This window comes from Eupeodes corollae, chromosome 1 (genome assembly GCF_945859685.1).
Source record: "Eupeodes corollae chromosome 1, idEupCoro1.1, whole genome shotgun sequence".
In the NCBI taxonomy this organism is placed as follows: Eukaryota; Metazoa; Arthropoda; class Insecta; order Diptera; family Syrphidae; genus Eupeodes; species Eupeodes corollae.
In genome coordinates, this window is record NC_079147.1 from 248,856,994 (window position 1) to 248,882,373 (window position 25,380).

At 34.0% G+C, this 25,380-nt stretch overlaps 2 protein-coding genes and 2 pseudogenes across 2 annotated transcripts; 3 read left to right on the forward strand and 1 right to left on the reverse strand.

Moving 5' to 3' along the window:
- Window positions 1–394: 394 nt before the first annotated feature.
- On the forward strand, window positions 395–9,551 carry LOC129941143 (tubulin-specific chaperone E). Its single transcript, XM_056049703.1, has 6 exons — window positions 395–700; window positions 783–1,255; window positions 1,332–1,553; window positions 8,321–8,522; window positions 8,587–8,866; window positions 8,936–9,551. The coding sequence occupies exons 1-6, from the start codon at window positions 605–607 to the stop codon at window positions 9,232–9,234; spliced, it is 1,572 nt and encodes a 523-aa protein (XP_055905678.1). The 5' UTR covers window positions 395–604; the 3' UTR covers window positions 9,235–9,551.
- Window positions 9,552–18,608: 9,057 nt separating this feature from the next.
- LOC129949695 (putative nuclease HARBI1) lies at window positions 18,609–19,626 on the forward strand (annotated as a pseudogene).
- Window positions 19,627–20,862: 1,236 nt separating this feature from the next.
- Window positions 20,863–23,370, forward strand: LOC129949699 (putative nuclease HARBI1; annotated as a pseudogene).
- LOC129949704 (uncharacterized) lies at window positions 22,242–23,047 on the reverse strand. Its single transcript, XM_056061325.1, has 2 exons — window positions 22,654–23,047; window positions 22,242–22,573 (listed from the first exon to the last, which is right to left on the reverse strand). The coding sequence occupies exons 1-2, from the start codon at window positions 23,045–23,047 to the stop codon at window positions 22,242–22,244; spliced, it is 726 nt and encodes a 241-aa protein (XP_055917300.1).
- Window positions 23,371–25,380: the final 2,010 nt, after the last annotated feature.

Here is a 25,380-nt window from a genome sequence, read left to right on the forward strand (position 1 = left end):
GATCCACAGTCTTCCTCTACTGCGCTGTCATATAGGTGTGGATTCGAAGACTTTCCGCTGACGCGTCGATGGTGACGTTTTGACCAAGACGTCGATGTTGTAGGTCCTTTCTTGACTACAGCATGTACTTTGTTTTGCCCTCATTAACCGTTAAACCCGTAGTTGTGAAGCATCAACAAGCCTCGGATACGGACGGATTTACTGTTCTTATATGTTATATGTTCTTGAAATCAACATTTTAGTTGTGATTTTAACTTAAATTAAAAAAAAAATATCAATACAAAAGTGTAGTCGGGACATCAAGAACACCCTTTTCATTTGCCAAAGAGCCCATCTATATAACCAATTAATCTCTCCAAAGCTCTACCCAGTCATTAGTCACAATTTTGACATTTGGCTACAATTAAATTTTTGTGTTTTTTTACAATTTACACAAAAACAAATGTTAAAAAAATTTAATTATTTCTTGATAAATTAATCTCCCTTCAACAAAGAAATCTCTAAAGTATCAAATTCCAAGAACAAATAATCAATTCAATTAAAAAAAATAAACATCTCAACAAAGTAAAAGCCACAAATAACGAAAACAAAATAATCGATTATTATGGTTGGAATCGTAGATGAATCTTTTGTGAAATTTCCTATAAGTTCTCGAATTAGAATCAACAATAATACTGGCACTGTTAAATACGTCGGAGAGGTAAAATTCAAATCGATTTAATTCAATCAATAAATTGTATTTGCACTAAGTTTATAAATAACTCGCATTGTTGTTTTGTTAGGTAAATGGTTATGACGGTATTTGGATTGGTATCGAGTGGGACGATCCCAGTCGGGGTAAACACAATGGAATTGTGAATGGGCAAAGGTACTTCCAAACTGGTCATCCTTCATCGGGCAGTTTTGTTCGAGTGGGTAAAGTGGCAGCGTTTGAATCACTCGAAGAGGCAGCACGGGAGAGATATTTAAATACTTCGGGATGCATTTTGGACCAAAAGCTTTTGCTGGAGGCTCAGGCTCATATGCAAGCTTCTCTGATGGAAATTGTTGGAATGGATAAGATAGCTCGAAAACAAAGCAAATTAGAACATCTCACGGAAATAAGTGTGGATGGATCGAATGTTAACTCAGCCGGATACTTAATGGAATTCTCAAACTTAACAACACTGAATTTGAGTCACACACTTATGTGGAATTGGACAGATGTTGCTAATATAACGTCACAAGTACCCACACTTGTCAACTTAAATCTGAGGTGAGCTTTATTTTAAAATTAGGGAGAGCTGGAGTAATGATTTTTCATGTCCTTTTTTGTGTTCATTGATTTTCAGTTGCAACCGAATGAAAGTGCCTACAAATGAGCAAACTGTTAACCTGGAACCTTCTTTTCGACACTTGGAACATATTAATTTAGGGAATTGTGGATTTAAGAATTGGGAAGATGTTAAAGCGACTGCAAAACTATGGCCAAATATCTTATCGGTTGGATTGCAAGAAAATGATATCTTAGAACTCACTCCCGTTGACTGTATGGAAATATTCAAGAATTTACGGTAAGTTCAAATAAATTTAGGACAATAATTGATTAGATTTAGTTTAGCTAGGTATTTTTTGATAAATGAAATTTTTCTCCATATTTTTGTCTCAAATAATCTTTATTCATGGCGCAAATAGTGTTTAGAAATTGGTAAATTTTTTGAATAATTTAAAAGCTGCTAGTTTGTCGACATAAAGCAATTACTTAACATAAGCTAATAAAATGTTATCAAGAGGCAATTAGTTGCATAAGTAACAAGCCAGTTAACAGGAACAATTCTAAAGTTGTTACCAAATTGATCTTTAGTTATCTAATAGTAAGGTTCTGTATAGCAAGTGTCTCCGTCTTTTTGGAACCAAATATGGTTAGTTTATTGCTGTTTAATTTTTGGAAAGGAGAAGAATCAGTCAGCATAATTTGATGAAGTTCCGTCGCGGTCGCCGTAACGTAACTTCATAACGACAGCTACTTCCTCTTTTCGAATGATATAAGACGATGCCACCAGCGTGCAAAACGCTCCAAACAGTCAATTTTAATGATGTAATTGCGATTCTTTGATGGCTTGATGGATTGCTTTCACTTCGTATTTGACATCAACAAATGAGCTATATCCCTAAACACAGTCTGTTCTTTTTTTTGCCTAATTCAAAGCAGCTTTTAATTCTATCAATAGAAACGCTTTACAATACAGTCAACTAATTTTGTCAACATTATTGAAAAACTACCAAAGCACCATAGCATACAAATCAGAGAGGATTGAAGTGAACCAAGGAGGGAGACAAGGCTGTAATCTAAGCCCCTTGTTATTTGTGGGGTGGAGTTTGCTAGCAAACGGATCAAAGTGATCATGTGATCATGTATGCTGATGACATTGTCATTCTTGCGGAGTCACCGACTGCTCTACAGTTGATGATCAATAAACTGGGAAAATATTGCCAAGTGTAGAATCTAGAAGTTGATCCAGAAAAATCAAAAGTCCTGGTTTTTATGAATGGATCTGGCAGGACGGCGGCGAGAGAAGAGCAATGGAAATATGGCGAAACAACCTTAGACGTAGTTTAATCTTCTATTTATTTAGGAATTGAGTTCACTTTCAATTTAAAATTAGAAAAACATCTCAAACGTAAACTAAATAAGGCTCAATTGGCTATATGTGTAAATTGGGAAAGAATCTATAATAACAAGTTAATAACGACTGCCTTAAAATATAGAGTGTTTAATGCTACTGCCCAAGCTATCCTGTTTTATGGTGCGCAGGTATGAGGAGTAAAGAAATATGAGCTAGTTAAAAGCATATTACGCCTTTTCTTAAGGAAAATATGCTTTCTGCCGATAAACGCCCCAAAATATATGAATTATTTGGAAACTGCTCTTCCGTCACTGTTAATTTTAACAGTTCAATTGAAGAAGATGCTTTACCAAGTAATATCCGTCACTTATGAGAATGAAAGGTGTGCGCATATTGAAAAGGCTCGCTCATCAACAGAGAGGCAATAATATTTAAAGTGCGTCAACAGGAACTATTTCAACAGCGAATATAACAATTTTATCGTTTAATCTATATTTAAGATAAGAGATCTGACTAAACTTTAGGCCCCATCGCAACGAGGTTATCGATCTTTGCACCCTCTGAAATCAGCATGAGAGAGAGGATGTATTACACTTCGTAGGCGTTTGTCCAATGCTGACGGTGATAAGGCGTGTTCACTTTGAAAAAAGCTTTCTGCAAGTTGAAAGGGTCTGATCTGAATGGCGCGAATTGGATGCGCCTTTATCAATTCTACAAAAAAGCGATAAAATACAGAGCCCGAATCATCGATTAATATTTTTGATTCAAACCAATAACAGGCATAATAATCCGTTAATATAATATAAAAACACATATTTTGCGATATCTGACACAAAAAATTGCTTAAGTCGCTCGTAGTTTGGACTTAGATCGGAAATGTCTGCAAAAGATGTTTTAATAAATTTCTTCTATTCAATACAGCAAGAAGTCTTTTATATAATGCTATCAAATTAATAGGTCTCAGCTCTTCAAAGTAGGCAATGTTTTAAGTGATTCTATGAATATCAACTTAGGTGTATACCAAGGGTCAGTCATTGGACCTACTCTTTTCTTAATTTACCTAAATGTTTACCATTTTTAGGGAAAGTTAAGCCTTTGCTCAATGATAAAGCGATTGTATAAGATTAAAATTAGTTTAGAGAAATAATTGATTAAATTTAATTTTTTAAGAGCTTTACAATTTTAAATGATAATTATTACATAAATGCATAAATGTGTGAATGATTTTTGTGTTATTATAATTTGATATATTAGTCATGGCATATATTTTTTTAATATGATTTTTGACATATATTCGCAGCGGCTACCAGTATCATAGTCGATAATGACATAATATAGGCTTATAATCGACTGATTTTCATTAAACTAATATATTTGTGTACGGCAAGTGACTCAGTCTTTTTGAATCCAAATATAGTTTAATTTTTGAAAACAAAAAAAATCATTGAGCAAATGCACAGGGCGCAAACTTCTGGGTGCGCATTAACAGGAGCAAGAAAATGTAATTTGATCTTGCGCTTACAAATATGTACTGCTATTTGCCATTTTTTAACCACAAACATTCTTAAATCCCAAAAAAAAACATCCATCACACTGTCCTAAGTTATCTCTTGCGCACTAACCAATATCACTTTCATTGTTGCATTCAATGAAAATTTAACTCACGATATAGCAGAACTAAAAATTCTACTTACCTAATTTCCAAATATTTCATCCTGTTCGTACAAGAGAAAATAATAACAAATTCCAGGCCTCCACATACGTCCAAGATTTATTTGATGCACACTGAGTCCCAAAATAAACATATAGAGTATGACCAAGCAAAATACTTATTCATGTTGAATCATATGAGCTAGAACGGCAGGTTTTGTATTATGCACTGTACCTGTACCTGTATGTGAATTCTCTTCAAAAAAAAAAAAAAACAACAAAAAAATGCCTCCGAAAAAAAGACCAGATAGGTTGCTGTGCTACATACTACTACAAATGGTCAATGGATGTGCAAGTTTTCTTTTTTGCACACTGAGTATCGAAACTAACATGGGAGATATTTAAAACAAAATTATTTATATGGAATCGTATGGGTCAGAGCGTGCAAGTTTCCTTATTGCACACTGTATCTGTATAAGGGTTAAGTGCCTGCTTACAAGAGATGACATTTTTAATGGAATGGAAAAGGAGCATACAGTGAAAAAATTAGAGGAGTGAATCTTTGTGGAATCGAATCGTTCTTGCGCAGGCAGTTTTAAGTTAATGACTGTTTTAAAGGCTACTTTTAATGTATATCTAGTCTGGTGCAGAACGCAAATTGTTTCAAATGCTTTCTCCCTTTGTTGGTTAATTAAGTTAAATAAATAGCTATCAGTTTTTAATAGAAGTGACGTATTGTGTGACAAGAGAAGAATGTGACTGACACAGTTTATTTTAGTCAAGATTGAATAACATGGAATTTTAATAAGTAACTGTCGAAGCCAAAGTTATGATAATGGTTCGAATATGAAAGGAAAAGAAGCGGGTGTTCAGAATCTAAATTGAACCGTGGTACCAAGGGCATTTTTCGTTCCATGTAGTTCGCAATTCTTAAATTTAGTGGTGCTGCTCTGTGCTCATTATATGTACTTAAATTTATCGATACAATTATTCAATGTTTGTATAACTTTTTTTCAAGTTCCACAACGAGGTGGGATAATTCCAAGTCTAAATACGAAACCCCTTTCTAAAACTAGCTGGCAGAGCAGATTAGATGCATTGAGGCCTTTAAAAACAAACTAAGAAATATTTGAAGATCTTATAGAAATAGTAAATCTAGAGCCAAAAACAATTGCAGAATCGTTAGAAAATAAAATTTTTGAATTTTATATTTATTTGCTGCCTGTTAATTTGGTTTGATATTTTAGAAAACATAAATAAAACTTGTAAATATTTGCAAAGTCCGTCTGTTAATCGGTCAACTGGCATAAAAGTTTTAGAAAATACCAACAAAAACCGAGCGTATTGCTAGTTCCCTAGATATACCAAATCTGTTTCCTGAAGCTTCATTATTGCGATATGGAGAAAAATTCTTTATGTTGATGAATGTCCTGAAACTATATTAGACCCGAAACAAAGGTTTTAAGTAAATTTTTTAAAAAATACATTATCATGCCATTCAATCAATTACAGAATGGTTTGAGCAGTTAAAGTATACATTTTTCATTTTTAAGTAATATAAGCAAATGTTTAAAAAAATGTACGTGCTTCATGCCTTAATTTGCAGAATTTGTCATTAGGTAGTTTTAAAGATTTAGATGTAGAAGAATTGTTTCAAGAGCTAACCGTATTGTCCCGGTTTGTTACCCAACAAAGCTCAAGTTTAGATGTGTTAAACTTTATTTTTAGTTTAAAGCTTGAAGATTTTGCTCCAAATTTAGTAATTGTTCTCCAAATCCTAAAAACAATCCCGGTCACGGTAGCTTCAAGAGAACGTAGTTTTTCTAAACTTAAAGTTATTAAAAATTATCTTAGGACAACCATGACAAAAGAGAGATTGGTAGGCCTATCTATAATGTCCATTGAAAAGGAATTATTAAATTCTTTAGACTTTGATGATCTCATTTCTGAATTTCTGAAAATTTAAGGCCAGAAAAGTAAGTTTAAACGTTTCCCCTCTGCTCATTTCTTCGCTGCGTTTTAGTTTATGGTTTAGGTCTACTGAGGATACCTCAATACTACAAAAAACGCATTGAAAGTCTACCTCCTTCGTAATGTGGGCTTATACTTGTGTATCACTTTATGTGTAAAAATATAAAAAGGGGCGCTTTTACAAATCTTGCACAGCCGGCCCCAGCCAATCTTGCACAGGGCGCAAGTTTGGCTGGGGCCGGCCCAGAGTATGATTCAATGGCGCTCGCTATTCATCGTAACGGCAGCTACTTCCTCATTTCCAAAGAAATACGAACCCATAATGCCACCAGCGTGCAAACCGCTCTCAACAGTCTATTTGTATTGATGTAATGGTTATTCGTTGAAAATAAACAACGTTGCTTTATCAACAAACACAATTCTTCTCTAATTTGTTGTATGTAATTTTCACATTTTAAAAGCGTTCTTTAATCAAACCATAGATAAGAATAATCAATACTTCTCCGCAGATAAAAAACACCCTTTAATTTCTTTTTAATATCGCTAATGATAATTTATTTAATAAATTGGTATAACATCTTTTCGTTATATCACAAACTCTAGAAGAAATTTATTAGCTTCAGTTCTCCAAATGTGACCCATATTCGAAAAAGTTTCTTTTTCTAAGCAAGAACTTAATTTACTAAAAGCTGTTAATTTATATTATTACCCAAGATTAGTTGCCGTTCAGGGTATTTTAATCAACTGTTTAAAAAATACAATTTATTAAGAAGTGAATTTTACACATACATATGTATTTCTAATGCAATTTCTTTTGGAAAACGTTATAAAATCTGCTATTATAATAACTTTTACTTTATATTTAAAATTAAAAAACCTAGATATTAAAATCTTGTAAAATATAACAAGAATTTCCTGTAAATTTTTAAAAAGTAAATGATGTCAAAGTTTGTTCTTTTTTACATAAAATCAAAATTATATTTGTATGTACATAGATATTTAATAAACTACCCTTAAAAAGACGTTGGAAATTTCCATACAAGACAAAGGTTACCAAAAAGCCTATAAAACCCAAACATTATTTAAAATCCAAAGAATTGGTCAATTAAAAAACAATTCATTTGAAATAAATATTTTTAACAAATGGCAGCAAAAAACATAACACTTTTTCTTTATTACTATCAATCTTAGAATATTAAAATCATAGAATGAAAAAATAATAAAAACAAGAAGACAAGATACGTGACAAAAAAGACTTAGATAGGGAATGTCCATAGATAATGTTTTATTAAGTTTCTGTTGCTGTTTAAAGTGATTCAATGAACATTAACTTAGGTGTACCACAAGGATCAGTCTTTGAGCCTACTCTTTTCTTAATTTATATAAATTCGGTCTTTGATCTACCATTTTTATTGTATAAGATTCACTTAAGACCTAGTCAAACAGAACGCGGTCTGGTTCAAGTGCAAACAATTTTGACTGTCTCGTTCCCTGTCTTCTGTTGAATAATATGTTGTTCAAACAGAACGCGATCAAGGCCAGTGGTCACAAAAAGAACGCGAGGGAAAGGAGAAAAAGGACCTCATCTTTTCTGCTGCTACTCATTTTTTTGCTGTTAAAAAAGAACACTGGATTTTTTTGGATTCGTTTGCTGACCACTTTCTGTTTGACGTATCAAAATTGGAGGGCATCGGTGTGTTCTGACCTTCCTGCCGGATCCCGCTTTGTTTTACCAGTTCCTTATGAGACTACTCATGCTGTTCAGTACTGACGGTTGTAAAGATATTTTGAATGATTAACTTGAAAACTGATAGCTCCGTTCGGTCAACCACTTTTCAAACAACTCCTTTTAGGAATTCTTATACTCGTATCTTCCGCAAATTATACAACAGTTTTCCAAGCCAATTACGAAACATTAAAAACCGTCCACAGTTCTTAAAATCTGTTAATTTATTTTCAAACGTAAAATCCTACAAATACTCTTATGTCGTTTAATTAGAACATATTATCAATAAATAAATACATATTTTATTAAAACACTCAAGCTGTCCATCAATGTTTAATTGGAATATTTTAAATTCATACATTTGCAGTGAACTCGATTTGCATCGTACAAAAGTCTCAGATTTCGATCAAGTTGTTAAACTTGGTAACATCAAAACTTTAAATTGTTTACATTTAATGGAAAATGGTATTGAAGAAGTTAAGCTACCCGAATGTGACCCGAATAAGAAATTAAATATATTTATTGCTTTGGAAAAGTTGAATTTATACAACAACCCGATCTATGATGAAGTGAGTATTCTTGAGTTTTGTTTAAACCATATTTCATTAAACTATGAAATTCTTCTTTCTAAAGATTGGTACCTTTAATGAACTGGATAAACTTCCGGCCCTAGTGAATCTCAGTATGACTCCACATTTGAAGAGTGATTTTGAAGAAATGTTTTCCAAGGCAATCGCATCGATTCCCCAATTAAAAGTGGTCAATAAAATAGAAATAACCAAAGAAGATCGTCGTGGAGCAGATTATGATATTTGGAAGAGATACGCTTTAGACTGGATGCAGTGTGAAAAAAATCCGGATTTAAAATTTGCATTTTGCAAAAAGCATCGCTCATATCCGTTATTGGTTAAAAGTAATTTAATTTATTTTATTTCTAATACAAGAATATTTTTCAAACATATTTCTTTTGTTTTTTTTTTAGAATATGGGTCGCCAGCTGAATTTGTTCCCCGAAATCTGGGCAAAGTTTCAAATTTAATAAAACTTCGCATACAAAATAAAATCACCGGTGAAGTTTGGGAGAAAAAGGTTCCACGAAAAATATCAGTCCAAACATTACAGGGTCTTATCATAAAACAATTTAAGCTGGAAAATACAATGCCAAAGTTATCCTATGCTGATGCAAAACATCCCGATTTAATTGTTGAATTGGAGAATACTTCAAAGAATTTGGATTTCTATTCAATTCATGAAGGAGATACAGTTACAGTGGAATGGTAAAGAGCGCTTAAGGTCTTCTAACAACTACAATTTATATGCATTGTTATGATGAAAAGGCAATAGACTCTGAACACGGCATTTGATTGTTAGATGTTTCTATAAGTAAAAGAAGAAGTGATTATTATTGTATTAACCTATATTTTATATTCTATATATTTTTAAATAGAACTGAACAAAATTGTTTGTCAGAAATTAATATTTTTTTCTATTAAAATTTATTATTTTTTGTTTAAAAAAATGTTTTAAGTTTTTATTTTTCTTTTTGAGGAAAATCAAAAAAATATACAACGTTCAGTGTAATAACTGTTTTTAAATGACTTGGATTTGTTTCATTGCGAAATCTTGAATATTCCAGATATCGAAATATTTAGAAAGGTAAACTTTGTTAAACATCCCACTGCCTAGTTATTGTATTTTGAAGTGAATGCACAAACTGGAGTTGGAGCTTGAATAAATTAAAATAGGTATATGTTGAGTACAGCATTCGGTTCGCTCTTCGCAATGAATCGAGTCCTTAGATAAGCCACCACAAGAGTGAAGTTCACAAAACTGTTAGAAATCAAGGGTTACATTCTGTATGGAAAGCCGAACCCACTATGAGACATTTTTCTTCCTTAGAATTTTTAAAGCTATCATGAGTTTCATCTGAACGAAATTTTACGTAGAACTACAAATAAGATTTTGAACAGTTTCCAAAAAATAAGAAAGCCTTGAAGTCATGAGCAAAGAGAATTTTATCGAACATAAATCTGATTTATTTATTTCTTACTCGTATTTAGCTCCCAAACAATCAGAACATCCTTTTATCTGATTAAAAATACGCTAATAGGTAAATTTAGATCTTGGCCCTATTCATGTAGCACAAAAAACCTTCTTTGTTTATTAATGATATCTTGGAGGAAGTCGCAGGAGGAACCCAGTTCGCAAGTATTTGGATACCAGGACTTATATTTGCAGATGATATTGTTTTTTTATCTGAAGGAATGCAGCGCATGGTGAACAGACTGGAGACATACTGTGAAAATTGGAATCTGTCAGTAAATTTACAGAAGTCTAAAAGTATGATATTTCGGGGCGGAGGAGGAAGATATGCAAATAACGAAAATTGGATGTACAAAGGTGAATATGTTGCAATTGTTCGAGAGTACAAATGCTTAGGGCTTTTAATAACATCTTACCTCAACATAAAAAAGCATTTTGAGTCCAAGCAAGTGGAATCTAAAAGATCAGTTTCTTCTGTGTGGAAACGTTGCATCGATAATAAAGGTGTGTCGAGCATAGTTCAAAGCTTATATTTTTCATGCGTCAGCAACTTCAATAATGCTTTTTGGATACGAGGTATCCTCAGGTATTTCTTAAAGCGCATTTTTCGGCTACCAATTTGTACTCCAATTTATATGCTACATTTAAAAACAACTGAACCTCCATTGTTCTTAAGGACCTTAAAGATGCATTTTGACTACATTATTAAGGTGATGAAAATGGACGCAGAAAGATTGCCGAGACAAGTACCTAACAAGATTTTGTCATCCAGGGGTCAAAAAGTGGGATTAGTTGGCTCTTAGCTTGGGTGAAAGTATCGAATTTGTACCCGATATAAGTATTTTAGATCTAAAAGACAAACAACAATTTAAAACAATAAAAGAGAAGTTAAGCCATGACGCGTATAAAAGTTTTAAAGAGTGTTAACTAAATTTAGATCTTCAAGAACGAACATCCCTCCTCGACCGTTTCCCCATGAGTATGATAAATGTTATATTTAAAGTAAGAGGCGAACTATTAAATTTAAATTACAACCCGCATCGACCAGACCTTCCGATCCTATGCGACCTTTGCAATCTTAATGAGAGAGGAGATATACAACACTTCATTGCAAGATGTCCTGTTTTGAAAAAGTTTCGTATATTTTGGTATTGGCCGAAACATTGGAAGTTCTAAATGAAAAAGTAGGCATTGCGCTAAAGACAACGTATCCGCCAAGGATACAACTAGGTTAGTTATACAATTAATATTAAATACATTGTCTGTCTGGTAGACGGCCACTGGCCAAACCATACTTGTGAATATAGTATGATAATTAATAATTTTAAAACCATTTTTCAAATAAATTTATTCTAACTAACTTTCCACATATGGGTTTTTCCAAAAAAAAAAATGAGTTTATAAAATATCGTCAAATAAAAAACGAAAAAGCTTGTCCCTATTCATATCACAAGAAATGTATCTCTTCATCAACCTTAGATTTAAAAAAACATATTCTTGAATTTAACAAGGAGTAATGACCGGGGCTCTTTTTTAGAACATTACAAAAACAACTTGATTGTGCACACAAGGCTGGAATTACAATTTTTTTACGGAGGCCAACTTAGTACTTTTCTTTTTTTCATTTTAATTGAAAAGAACATTATATTATAGATTTTTAAGATTTTTAATGAGATATACTTCAAACATTGACTTCAAAGGAGAAATTATAAGCACAAATTTTGTTTTGAAAAAGTATTATTTAATTTTTGTATCAGACAACTAACTTAATTCTATTGAATTTAAGAACATTTATGCCGTTTTCACCAAGAGAAATAGGAATCTTGAAACAAAATTCCAAATTTCAAAATAAATTCCCCAAAGAAAATACAATATTCTGAATTCGACCATTCAATTTCACTTCGAACACACCCACTCCACTCTACAATTTATTATGTTTGGAGATTTGTGTAACACGTGTAGAGAAAGATGACAGTACACTCCGAAACCAACTCCGAGACAATTCCGAACTGTCATTCATAAATTTTCCAATCGAAAAAAAGGATTTCAGATTCAGGTATTTTGCCTTCAGATTTTTAGACGAAAATCTAAAAACTCCTTTGAAATCTATCAAAATGAAAGTTCCAGTAGGCAAAAAACACGTTGAAATTCTCACAGCTTTGTAAGTATCATAATATATTGTCAAATTAATCAAATAACATTTAAAATTCATCACAAAATCATCGAAAAATAAAAACGTTTTGCTTATTTGGTTATAGTTAGTTATGCAACTACGTATGATAAACGATGGTCTTGAATGGATTTGCCAAAAAATCTTATTTTAATTGTGTTTAACAAATTGATTGCTCTTTTTATGTGTCTGCATAATGTGAAGTGATATTTAACACAATTATATACATGTAATAATTTTCTTCAAACTCTTGCCATATGCAATTCTTGATGACCACTAATCCAATGATTTGTCTTGATACTAACTAATAATATTTCCTTTGAAAGTCCTCACAAAAATTGATGTGAATCGAAAACAATGCATTGGTTGAACAAGCAAGTGTCTCATATGAACCAGAATACTTTCTTTATGAGTTAAAAAGTATTTAAATTTAAGTTCATAACCTTTTGCATAATGGTGCATTCATTTTAGGCAAATATTTTGTTGTTCCTTCCTTAGTTTTCAACACAATTACGCCATTGGGTCAGAATAATTAGAATAAATAAGCTCAAAATAGCACCAGTGAGATTTTATGAATGGATTTCCTGTGTTGTAAAAATAAAACTAAGCTTCAAATGTCTATTATTCAAGTTCACAAATTTACACTTAACATTACAATGCCATCTTCATAATTATTGATTTGCTAAGATGACGCAGATCAAAAAGGTTTAACGTTATCATAGTTATCACTAATTGTATATTTATTGTTAGTTCAAAGGATGACTTGCTTTTCTTAAACTTAACATGAATACGTTACTTAAATTAATGACTTAAGAGACTTACACCATAAACATGACAAACAAAAAAAACCATTTCAATGATTAACAAATTAAAATATTATTTCTACTTATATTTATAGTGTTCCATCTTTGGCTCGTTTTGGTGGAGCAGCCTCCCTTGGTGTTCTTTATTTCACCGACTGGAAACTAGTCCTGCAATATGTTCCATTCTATGGATCTAAATTCGAAAAATCCGAATAAACACATAATGTTGGTCATATGTCTATAATATAATAAATATGTACAAAATCTAGAACTTGTTATTTTAATTACGTCTTAAAGACTTCATTCTCTAAAATTTTAAAACTTCTGCTATAACAAAAATTACAATTAGGTATGAAGCAAAACAATTTACAATGAATTGATGTCGTTATAAATAAATAAATTGGGTGGCGCGACAGTCCGTTGAGAACCAAGGCCTAGTGACTTACAACTCTCAACCATTCCTGTGTGCGAGTAATGTTCTCAGGAATGGAGGGGACCTACAGTTTATATGCCGACTCCGAACGGCTAATTTTGAGAAAGCACTTTTTCATGACAATAGTTACTCTTGGAGAATTTGTCAATTCCTCGCAAGAGGTAGTACCCGTGAAAAGACTTTTAGATGGCATAGGCAGGGATCGAACCCAAGACCTCTAGCATGACAGTCCAACGCACTAACCATCATGCCACGGGTACCACTATTGATGTCGTTGCATAGGCAATTATTTGTGTGATGATTCGTTTTATGAATTGAGAATATTGTATTACTTGTGTTACGAAAATGCCGGTGCTATTGGCGTCTATCAATTATTGTTTTTTTTAATTAATTTAATTAGTTACGTATAAATTGTGTTATGTTCTTTTAAATGTTTTCTTTTTTTGTTGGGGATACCCGATGGCCAGACTTAATATACGTATTTTAATTTATTAATTCATAAAGAATTGTTTAAGCAAATATTTTAAAAAGAAATTACTTAATCACACCTAATCCAATCTATGAACTTTAGGCACAACTTTACTAGTCCTGATATAGGTACAATTTACCTTTATTGTTGCTTATGTAAAAGTGGTAATCGAATATTCGTGAAATAAATTGGAGATGGAGACAAAATTATTTTGGTTTCAATATTTAATATACAAATAGAAAAAAACACTTGCCACGGAAGACGATTTGACTTGCAGATAGCGTTGAATTGATAGAATTTGAATTAAACCAAAAATTTGAAGGTACGTGAATTGTTGGATACAATATTAAAGCCTAGGAGTATTTGGCCAAATGATAAATATCACACCGAAAGTGAATCATGTTTAAAACTCATTTTAGATAGGTATTTGTTTTTAGAGGTACACTTAAGATTTTGAAACATAAACATAATTATTATTAAATCCATTTTCGAAGGACAGATTTTTAAATCGTAAAGTACTAGGTTTTTATTTGATTTAAACAATATGTTGCGTCATCAAATGTACACATTAAATATTTTAATAATTGATAAACTAGCCTCACACAAAGACAATTAAGTTTGGAGCTCCGTTAGTAGTGTCTGTTACATAAGACCTTTCATTAATACCCCTATTATGGTTGGCGATTTGAACGTTCGGAGTTAGATAATTTCATTATAAAAAAAATAACGCATAAATAAACGTTAAGTAATGAAATTTCAAAAAAACTGTTGTTTTTATTGATAGTTTTCATATTTAATAAAAATGCAAAATAAACCAAAATGAAAAGCAACATTTTTTTTTGAAGGAGTAATGAACGTTATTAACGGTTTTTATAGGCAATCAAAGGATACTGTTTGTAATGCAAGAGGAAAGAAAATCCTAGAGTTTTGCGATTCTTTTGGACTTCGAATTCAGAATGGAACGAGTGTGAGTGACACCTCGGGTAATTTCACATTTATTGGAGCCAAAGATCATCGTTGATTGATTATGCCATCTTAGGTGAAGACTGGTGACGGATCTAGAAGTTAAAGAATTTCCGTATTCGGATCACCTTTTATTATTAGCCCGCAATCACTGCCCAGACTTAACTGGAAGATATCGCAAGCTTCAGCATACAGACAACAACTGGATGGTAGACTTTAAAATGTTAGAGCAAACCATAAAGGAATCTTACCCCCAACAGCAACCTAGCGGAAAAGGATTTAATTCAGGAAATGAGCCTTGGTTTGATCAAGAATGCCTAAAAGCTAGGAAGATTTCTTTTGCATGGTTGAAAAATTTTCGGACTTTCTCCTAAAGCTCATTTACGATTAACTTCTTAGAGGCCAATATGAAATTTAAAGAGCCATGCAAAGCCAAAAAGTTGAAATGTGAAGAAAAACAAGCATGCAGATTGCTGTCTTGAAACAACATTAACAAACTGGCATTATGCAGTTCCTGGATTTGAGAACGAAATTTTAGACCCAGAATTTAGTAAGCATGAACTTGAACAAACTTTATGGACTCTTAAAGATGGGAAAGCGGCAGGTTCAAATGGTATTCCAGTAGAGTTCTATAAATACGAAAGCGTCACACTGAAAGAACATCTGGTAACATTATTTAATAATATTTTTGAGAAGAATCTTCCGGTAAATGAATTCAGGACTGCTGTAATATTCCCGATAAACAAATAAGAATCCTTGTTGGACAAAACATTGTATTTTTTTTTCATTGATTTCAAAGCAGCTTTTGACACGATCAACAGAGGTGCCTTATTTTACAAATTGTACAATCTGAGATTTTCGTTGAAGTTCGGCTTAATACTCGAAGAGTTGTATAGAGGAACACGGGCTGCAGTTTGGAATGGATCGGAACTTTTGGATTGATTTGCAACTTCGTCAGGAGTGAGGCAGAGATGCACACTGAGTCCTACAATCTTTTCGCTCTTCATAAATGACCTAATTGATTTCCTTCCTGGAGGAGTTGACTTTGCGGGAGAGTGTTTTAAAGCATTGATGTTCGCGGATGATATAGTCTTGTTTGCTTACTCACCAGCAACACTCCAACTTATGATAAACAAGATTTACAATTACTGCTGTTTATGGAATTTGGTTGTCCACACTCAAAAATCCAAGGTGATGATTTTTAAAAGAGGAGGTGGACAGAACGCATCGAATGAAAAGTGGGTCTTTAACGGAGAATACATTGAATGCGTCAAGGAGTACAAATACCTAGACGTCATTTTTTCCAGCAACTTAAACATGGAAAAGCATCTACAAGAAAAACTGCAAAAAGCAAAAACAGCTATAAATATAGTATGGAAAAGAGTCTTCATGAACGTCAACATAGCACATAGTATAAAATATAAAGTATTTGAAGCTGCAGCGGAGAGTATTCTTTTTTACGGCGCCAAGTTTGGGGATGTAAAAAGTTTCTCACAGTGGAGAAACTACTAAATCACTACGTGAAAAGAGTATTTCGTCTGCCATTGAACACACCAAACTATGTTATTATGCTAGAGACAGGACTTTCACCTCTATTCGTCAAAACCCTTAAACTGCAAGCGGACTATTTACTGAGAGTTTTCAAGAAAATAGCTCTTAAAGCAGTACAAAATCAAAATAGCTGGTACAGGGAGTGGAATTGCCTCGCAGAAGGATGTAACGTGGAGTTCAATTTAAACGTTGGAAGTATATCAAGTTGCAAGGATATTATGTATGATGTGATTGCGAAAGTAGATGAAAAATGTAGAGAAGATTATGTAGTTGAAGCTTCCGAGTCCTTATTCAGAACTATTTATAGAAGGCTGAACCATAATCTTGAAACTAAAAAAAAGAGGACGTAATTCATTTCGTTCGAAAATGCCCTACTTTAGGAAACAAGAAGGAGCTTTTTTGGAAGTGACTTCTTATCGGATGAACAAGTTGTTGCCTTGTTCAATAAGATGAATGTCGGCAATTTGTATAAATATTGCAAAATCGCGTTAAGTTATAGATCTAGAATTATGAACGAAGATTTCTGATTTATCAAACAATAATCCACTCAAATTAATTCAAACTTAAAGTTGAAAAAAAAAATAAATTATCTTCTTTTTTAAATCCACATAAATAATTATAAAAGCTTATTACAATATTTGTATAATTTATGTTAATTGTCAATCTGGCAGACGGCAATTGCCATGTCATCATGATTTTTGTTTATATATATGTAAAAGCATGATTTGTTAAATGTTTTTATAATACTCTAATAAAAAAATCTATCTAATCTAATCTAATCATTTTTTTTTTGAGAAAATGAAAATTACAGAAAAAAAGTAAGAATGCTTTGACTGCACATGAATGTTCGAGACAACTTTGGAGCTCCCTAATTATCTATAAGTAGAACAAATACTTTGTGCCTCCTGGAAGTTCTTTTAATTCCAATTAATTCCTTAAGTTTCAGATCATATATTCCACTTAGTGGGAGTTATCAGAGCAGTGTAGGAAAAGATTTTGATTTAGGCCTGCCGCAATCCTCGGTTTCCTTTGTATTAACAGAAGTTGTGTGTGCGTGCAATTGAAGACAAATTATGTCCAACCAGGATCAGCCTCAACATGCTATTCGATGAGAAACAAATCGCACGAAACTACTTTTTTTAACGGCCAGGTTACTAGGATTAATAGGATGTGTTGACGGAAACCATATAGGAATCGTTGCTCCGATTAAGTTGCGCCATCAGTATCTTAGCAGAAAATGATATTACAGTACGCAATGATAGTAAGTTTTTTGCCCGAGAGTAGCTTTTGGTTTTTAGTGCAAGTTTTTAAGGCCATAAAATGTGTATTCGTTATGTTGACTCAAGATATCCTGGATAAACCCATGATTTCTTTGTATGGAACTCCAGAAATCTTAAGTCAGTTCTTAAAACGTGGTACGAAAGAGGAGAACGTTCAATGTTCCTTGGTAGTATTTATATTTTTATTTCGTCGTTCAATAATTTTTCTTCTCCATCGCGAGTAGATGGCCCAAGTAGTTAAGGGCTGTAGTAAATTGCTCCCAATATTCCTTTTGGTTTTTATTTTGAAGACCCAATCCAACAACACCTCTAGCTAAATTTGGGTTAAATTCCATCAGTTCGACTAACTTTTCGTACTGATTTTTATTAGTTCTCTTGCAGCTGAATGAAAATGCATTGATTCGCGTTATTTTATAAAAGAAATGAAATATACTTTTAAACTTACATTGTTTTATTTTTCGACATTTCTTTTACATAAGCTTCGACCTTTTCTCACACAATATGAACGTTCGACAAATAAAAACACGAATGACGTTCAAATCAACGAACATTCGATAGCGAAAAAAGATTGAGATCATTCTTCGAAAAATGTACCTATGACATTTAAGTCGAATCAACGGTTCTCAATTCGCCAACGGTAATAAAAATCAAATTTCTCACACTCACCCCCAGTTTCACAGTAGAAGTTTAAACTTCGGTTTTGGTTTAAACTTCAGTTCAACAATTTATTCGGTTTCACACTTTCGTTTAAACCTTGAACTGAGTTCATTCTGTAGTTTAAGTTAAACGCCAGTATTCTGCCGTTTAACCTCAGTTCAACGTTTAGACACTACAATAGTTGTCAGAATAGCTGCCATTTTTATATTAAATATTGAATTAATTAATGATGGTGATTTATCCTATTTTCAATAAATATTAATAAAAAGTATATTGTTATTTTAAAATGTCGAGTTCGGAAAGTTATATTGAAGATATTAGTGATGAGAAAAACTTAATTTTAGTTGCAAATGTGAGAAGAGAAAAACGCATTCAATTCAGAATAAATCATTTCAATTATTGGGACGATATAGAATTCTTCGACAGATTTCGAATGTCGAAGAATTCAGCCTACATTGTTTTGGAGCAAATCCGATCCTAAATTGAAAATGCAACTAAATGGTAAGAACAAATATAATAATATTGTGTAATGATAAAATTTAAAATGTTTAATTTGCAGGAACCATTCAATATCTGCCGAAACCAAGCTTTTATTAACCTTGCGCTTGTATGCCAGTTGATCACTCCTCATAACTGCGAGAGACTTTTGTGGTGTTTCTAAATCATCCGCTACCAGAATTTGTAAGTTAGTCTCTCATCATATTGCTCTACTTCGAGAGAAATACATAAAGTTCCCGGCGACACCTGAGGAAAAGTTTGAAGTTGTAAATGGATTTTACCAATTTGCAAGGTTTCCTCGCGTTATAGCTGCTTTAGATTGTACACATGTACGGATTCAGTCCCCAGGTAACATTAAAACATGAACACATTTGTTAATGTACTTACTATGCACATGTACACAAACTTTATTAGGAGGTGCGAATGGCAAAATATTTCGGAATCGAAAAGGCTATTTTTCTTTCAACGTGCAGACCATGTGTGACTCAAAATTAAAAATAATGGACATCGTTGCAAGGTGGCCTGGATCGAGTCATGATTCCACAATTTTTAATAATTCTAGAATCTGTGCTAGATTTGAAAATGGAGATTTTGGAAACCATCTCATAGTTGCTGACAGTGGCTACCAATGCAGGCGCTATATGATGACCCCATTACGTAATTGTAACAATCCTCAGGAAACATTGTATAACGAATCTCAGATTAGAACAAGAAATTGTGTTGAACGCTCGTATGGAGTATGGAAAAGAAGGTTTCCTATATTATCAACAGGAATAAAAGTAGTGGGAGTTATCAGAGCAGTGTAGGAAAAGATTTTGATTTAGGCCTGCCGCAATCCTCGGTTTCCTTTGTATTAACAGAAGTTGTGTGTGCGTGCAATTGAAGACAAATTATGTCCAACCAGGGTCAGCCTCAACATGCTATTCGATGAGAAACAAATCGCACGAAACTACTTTTTTTAACGGCCAGGTTACTAGGATTAATAGGATGTGTTGACGGAAACCATATAGGAATCGTTGCTCCGATTAAGTTGCGCCATCAGTATCTTAGCAGAAAATGATATTACAGTACGCAATGATAGTAAGTTTTTTGCCCGAGAGTAGCTTTTGGTTTTTAGTGCAAGTTTTTAAGGCCATAAAATGTGTATTCGTTATGTTGACTTAAGATATCCTGGATAAACCCATGATTTCTTTGTATGGAACTCCAGAAATCTTAAGTCAGTTCTTAAAACGTGGTACGAAAGAGGAGAACGTTCAATGTTCCTTGGTAGTATTTATATTTTTATTTCGTCGTTCAATAATTTTTCTTCTCCATCGCGAGTAGATGGCCCAAGTAGTTAAGGGCTGTAGTAAATTGCTCCCAATATTCCTTTTGGTTTTTATTTTGAAGACCCAATCCAACAACACCTCTAGCTAAATTTGGGTTAAATTCCATCAGTTCGACTAACTTTTCGTACTGATTTTTATTAGTTCTCTTGCAGCTGAATGAAAATGCATTGATTCGCGTTATTTTATAAAAGAAATGAAATATACTTTTAAACTTACATTGTTTTATTTTTCGACATTTCTTTTACATAAGCTTCGACCTTTTCTCACACAATATGAACGTTCGACAAATAAAAACACGAATGACGTTCAAATCAACGAACATTCGATAGCGAAAAAAGATTGAGATCATTCTTCGAAAAATGTACCTATGACATTTAAGTCGAATCAACGGTTCTCAATTCGCCAACGGTAATAAAAATCAAATTTCTCACACTCACCCCCAGTTTCACAGTAGAAGTTTAAACTTCGGTTTTGGTTTAAACTTCAGTTCAACAATTTATTCGGTTTCACACTTTCGTTTAAACCTTGAACTGAGTTCATTCTGTAGTTTAAGTTAAACGCCAGTATTCTGCCGTTTAACCTCAGTTCAACGTTTAGACACTACAATAGTTGTCAGAATAGCTGCCATTTTTATATTAAATATTGAATTAATTAATGATGGTGATTTATCCTATTTTCAATAAATATTAATAAAAAGTATATTGTTATTTTAAAATGTCGAGTTCGGAAAGTTATATTGAAGATATTAGTGATGAGAAAAACTTAATTTTAGTTGCAAATGTGAGAAGAGAAAAACGCATTCAATTCAGAATAAATCATTTCAATTATTGGGACGATATAGAATTCTTCGACAGATTTCGAATGTCGAAGAATTCAGCCTACATTGTTTTGGAGCAAATCCGATCCTAAATTGAAAATGCAACTAAATGGTAAGAACAAATATAATAATATTGTGTAATGATAAAATTTAAAATGTTTAATTTGCAGGAACCATTCAATATCTGCCGAAACCAAGCTTTTATTAACCTTGCGCTTGTATGCCAGTTGATCACTCCTCATAACTGCGAGAGACTTTTGTGGTGTTTCTAAATCATCCGCTACCAGAATTTGTAAGATAGTCTCTCATCATATTGCTCTACTTCGAGAGAAATACATAAAGTTCCCGGCGACACCTGAGGAAAAGTTTGAAGTTGTAAATGGATTTTACCAATTTGCAAGGTTTCCTCGCGTTATAGCTGCTTTAGATTGTACACATGTACGGATTCAGTCCCCAGGTAACATTAAAACATGAACACATTTGTTAATGTACTTACTATGCACATGTACACAAACTTTATTAGGAGGTGCGAATGGCAAAATATTTCGGAATCGAAAAGGCTATTTTTCTTTCAACGTGCAGACCATGTGTGACTCAAAATTAAAAATAATGGACATCGTTGCAAGGTGGCCTGGATCGAGTCATGATTCCACAATTTTTAATAATTCTAGAATCTGTGCTAGATTTGAAAATGGAGATTTTGGAAACCATCTCATAGTTGCTGACAGTGGCTACCAATGCAGGCGCTATATGATGACCCCATTACGTAATTGTAACAATCCTCAGGAAACATTGTATAACGAATCTCAGATTAGAACAAGAAATTGTGTTGAACGCTCGTATGGAGTATGGAAAAGAAGGTTTCCTATATTATCAACAGGAATAAAAGTAAAACTAACAACAATTCAGAGCATCATTGTTGCAACAGCTGTTCTGCACAACATTTGCTGTATAAATAACGAAGCTGATCCTCCAGCGGCGGACAATTCAATTAATGAAGCAATGAATAATGGCTATGATAGTGAAAGAACTTCGAACTCTCAAAATGAAAATACATCTGTGCGAAGTTCGCTTGTTAATGACTATTTCCGAAGTCTTTTAGGTTAATAAGATACGATTTTTTCATTTTAACAAATATCAAATTTATTGAAAAAAAAAGGAAAAACAAAACACTGAACTTCATTATAAAAAAAATTAGGAAAACGCAAACAATTGTAGCTTTAACTAAAATACATTAAAATAAATAATAATAACAAAAAAGTAATGTTGGACCTATTCAATGCATCCTCGAAACTTCTTTTTTAATTTTTTCCAATTCAGCATCCAAAATAAGCATTTTTTTCTCATGCACTTCCTTCATTTGCACAATTTCTAGAGCTTGTTTATCCTGTTGCAGTCTCGCTAACTTGCATTTTTCTTCAGCTAGCTCCTGCCACTTGTCGCCAGTTAAATTTCTTTTCCGAGCAGTAAGAACTGTGGATTTTCTTGAAGCATATATGTTTTTAGTTTTGGCATCGTTTGTCAAATTTACTGAACCAGGGCTCTGGTTTTCTTTCACTTCGGGCTGCTCAATCAGAGTTTCTTCGTGTTTTTCATTTTCGATAGCATCTAAATTAAATTAAAGCAATTAGTTTCCATTTACACAAAATGCTTGTTTAAAAACTTAATTGTTGGTTTTAAAATGTCACTGTCATAAACTGATGGTAGTCCTTGGGCCTGGTCACCAAGAAGGTCCAGAATCGTCTTGTCTAACACATCTGTATTTATTTCCTGAGGACCACCACCAGTTTGGTAAAGCTTTCGCTTTTCGGAAGCAAAATTTTGTTTTGTTCTTTTTTTTAAATTTTCATATTTTGTCTTCAACACAATCGATGATCGGTAATGGGAGCCACTCTTTGAATTAAATTCGTTTGCAATGGACTCCCATGCCGCTGTTTTTTCTGTCCAATGAACTCGATCCGTTTTTTTGTTTTCAATTATGTGTTTGTTTTTCATAATCAACTCCATCAGCAAATCTATATCTGCTGATGAAAAGTTGTTGCTTCTTTTTTTGTTGCTATTTATGTTCACGATGTTTTCCATTTTTATTTTTATTTTTTCGAAATCACAACTCACAACGGTACTTTAAAACGACACAAATTTTCCCCGATCGTCAACAAAATATCTGTTGCTGTTTCACGTGTTCCTCGCTTCAGAGAGAGAAAGAAAAAACGATGAACAGCTACGTATTGCTTACATTACGTTACATGACTTACAATGCTACCAAATTCTTTTCATACAATTTAATTAAACTACGTTCAATTGAACTGAAGTTCAGAGCACACTGTGAAACTAGAGGAGTTGAACTTCAAATTTAAACTTAAGTTCAGGTTCACCTGATCTTAAGTTTAAACTTTCACTGTGAAATTGGGCATCACACTTTTATTCATTCGACTCGGCAATGGTATGGTAATAGGGGTATAAATATTGTTTTTTCTCTTTAAATAAAGTTTTTCAAAATTTAAAGGCAACATTTCTATAGAAAAAATAACTGCATAGTTAACAAAACATTATCCAAAAAATATATGGGAATCATATTATGATTAAATATTTAGGTGTAATCGTGTATCGTGTTTTCGACTTTTAAGGGAAGTACAGAAGTTTGTGAGGGTGTTTTTTTTTTGAAGAATTTGTTTCTGACCTTTTCAGTAATACTTTCAGTAAAAACCCTAATGAAGTGGAATTAATTAAAGTGGGATTAATTTGTGTCCGTTGTTCAAATGGTAGACATGTGCATTCAAGAGGACACAAGCGTCCACAGGTTTTTCTCAAAACCCACCTCTGTCTATCAACTCCTACTCTCAACTTCCCGCGGTGAACATCGGGTGCCTAGTACCTCAACTGGAGTTTGGGTTCCAACCCCAGTGGAAAGTTGTTGGGGGCAGCAAACGAGAGAGGGGGGGAGAGGTGTTTCCACTAAGGCACCTCTCCTTATCCAGGCGGCAGCGGACGAATTCTCGAGATAGAATCAACGGTGGCGTCTACAGTTCCAGTAAGGTTGAACTACTTAGTGAACACCTTATAGGGCTTCTTCGACATATTCGGAGCCCAGGCCTATAAGGAGCGGTTCATCCGGCTCCCCTTCCTTGGAGTTATACTAAGGATCTGGCCCTCCAGGTTGGGGGTTGTGCCGTCGGGGTGACTTCCTGGTCACGTAAAAACATCATATTCACTGTAGACAACCCACGCAAACGAAATAAGGACAACGAACTTCGGATATGTACGTGGAATATTAGATCCCTTAACAGACCACGTGCAGCCGAACAATTAGCGGAAGCCCTAAACTGCTGCAAGGCAGATATTACAGCCATCCAAGAAGTGCGATGGGATGGACCGGGCAAACGCAAACTAAAAGACTGCGATATCTATTACGGCGACTGCTACCGAGAACAAAGACAGCGTCTATTTGGATGTGGATTTGTTGTTGGAACTAGGCTCAGGCAAAAAGTGTTGAGTTTCAACAGTGTGAACGAGCGCATCACGACAATCCGCATCAACGCTAAATTCGCCAACATAAGCCTAATATGCGCGCATGCCCCAACAGAGGAGAAAGATGAAGACACCAAAGATATATTCTTCGAGCTCTTGGACAAGACATATGAGCAGTGCCCTGGCTATGACATTAAAATTGTCTTAGGAGATTTTAATGCCAAGCTAGGAGGAGAAGACATCTTTGGCATAATCGGTAGATACAGCCTGCACGACACTACCTCCGACAACGGATTCAGGCTGGTCGATTTCGCTGCGGGGCGAGACGTTCTGGTAGCTAGTACGCAGTTCACGCATCTTAATATCCACAAGGGGACATGGAAATCTCCTGATCAATCAACCGTCAACCAGATTGACCACATTGCGATCGACGCACGACACTTCTCCAGTATCCAGGATATCCGAACATTCCGAGAGGCCAACATTGACTCGGACCACTACCTCGTTCTAGCCAAGGTACGGCTACGGATATCTCGATCCAAGCCAAAACAAGGAAGTACTGTGAGAAGATTCGACGTTAGACGGCTACAATCGCAAGAGACTGCCATGTCCTTTTCCGATCGAGTCTCTAATAACCTCCTAAGGAGTCCTATGTTTCCTGCATTAAGCATTGAAAACCAGTGGCAACATTGCCTTGCAGCCATCAGAGATGCCGCCTCTGAAGTGCTAGGTTTCACACGGCCACCACAGCGAAACCCCTGGTTTGACGACGAATGCCGGCAAGCTCACGCAGCGAAACAAGAGGCATACAAAACGGCGCTGCACAAAAGGACGAGAGCTGCTCGCGAGCTCTACGAGCAGAAGAGGAGAGAGGAACACCGGCTTCTTAGACGGAAAAAAAGAGAGCATGAGAAGCGCGCGATCGAGGAGATAGAGGGATGTCACAA

Coding starts and splice junctions, on each gene's coding strand:
- LOC129941143 (XM_056049703.1), top strand. CDS start 605: ATGGTTGGAATCGTAGATGAATCTTTTGTGAAATTTCCTATAAGTTCT. Junction 1,256..1,331: donor CTTGTCAACTTAAATCTGAG/GTGAGCTTTATT, acceptor ATTGATTTTCAG/TTGCAACCGAATGAAAGTGC. Junction 8,867..8,935: donor ATATCCGTTATTGGTTAAAA/GTAATTTAATTT, acceptor TTTTTTTTTTAG/AATATGGGTCGCCAGCTGAA.
- LOC129949704 (XM_056061325.1), bottom strand. CDS start 23,047: ATGGAAAACATCGTGAACATAAATAGCAACAAAAAAAGAAGCAACAAC. Junction 22,574..22,653: donor ACTACCATCAGTTTATGACA/GTGACATTTTAA, acceptor AATTTAATTTAG/ATGCTATCGAAAATGAAAAA.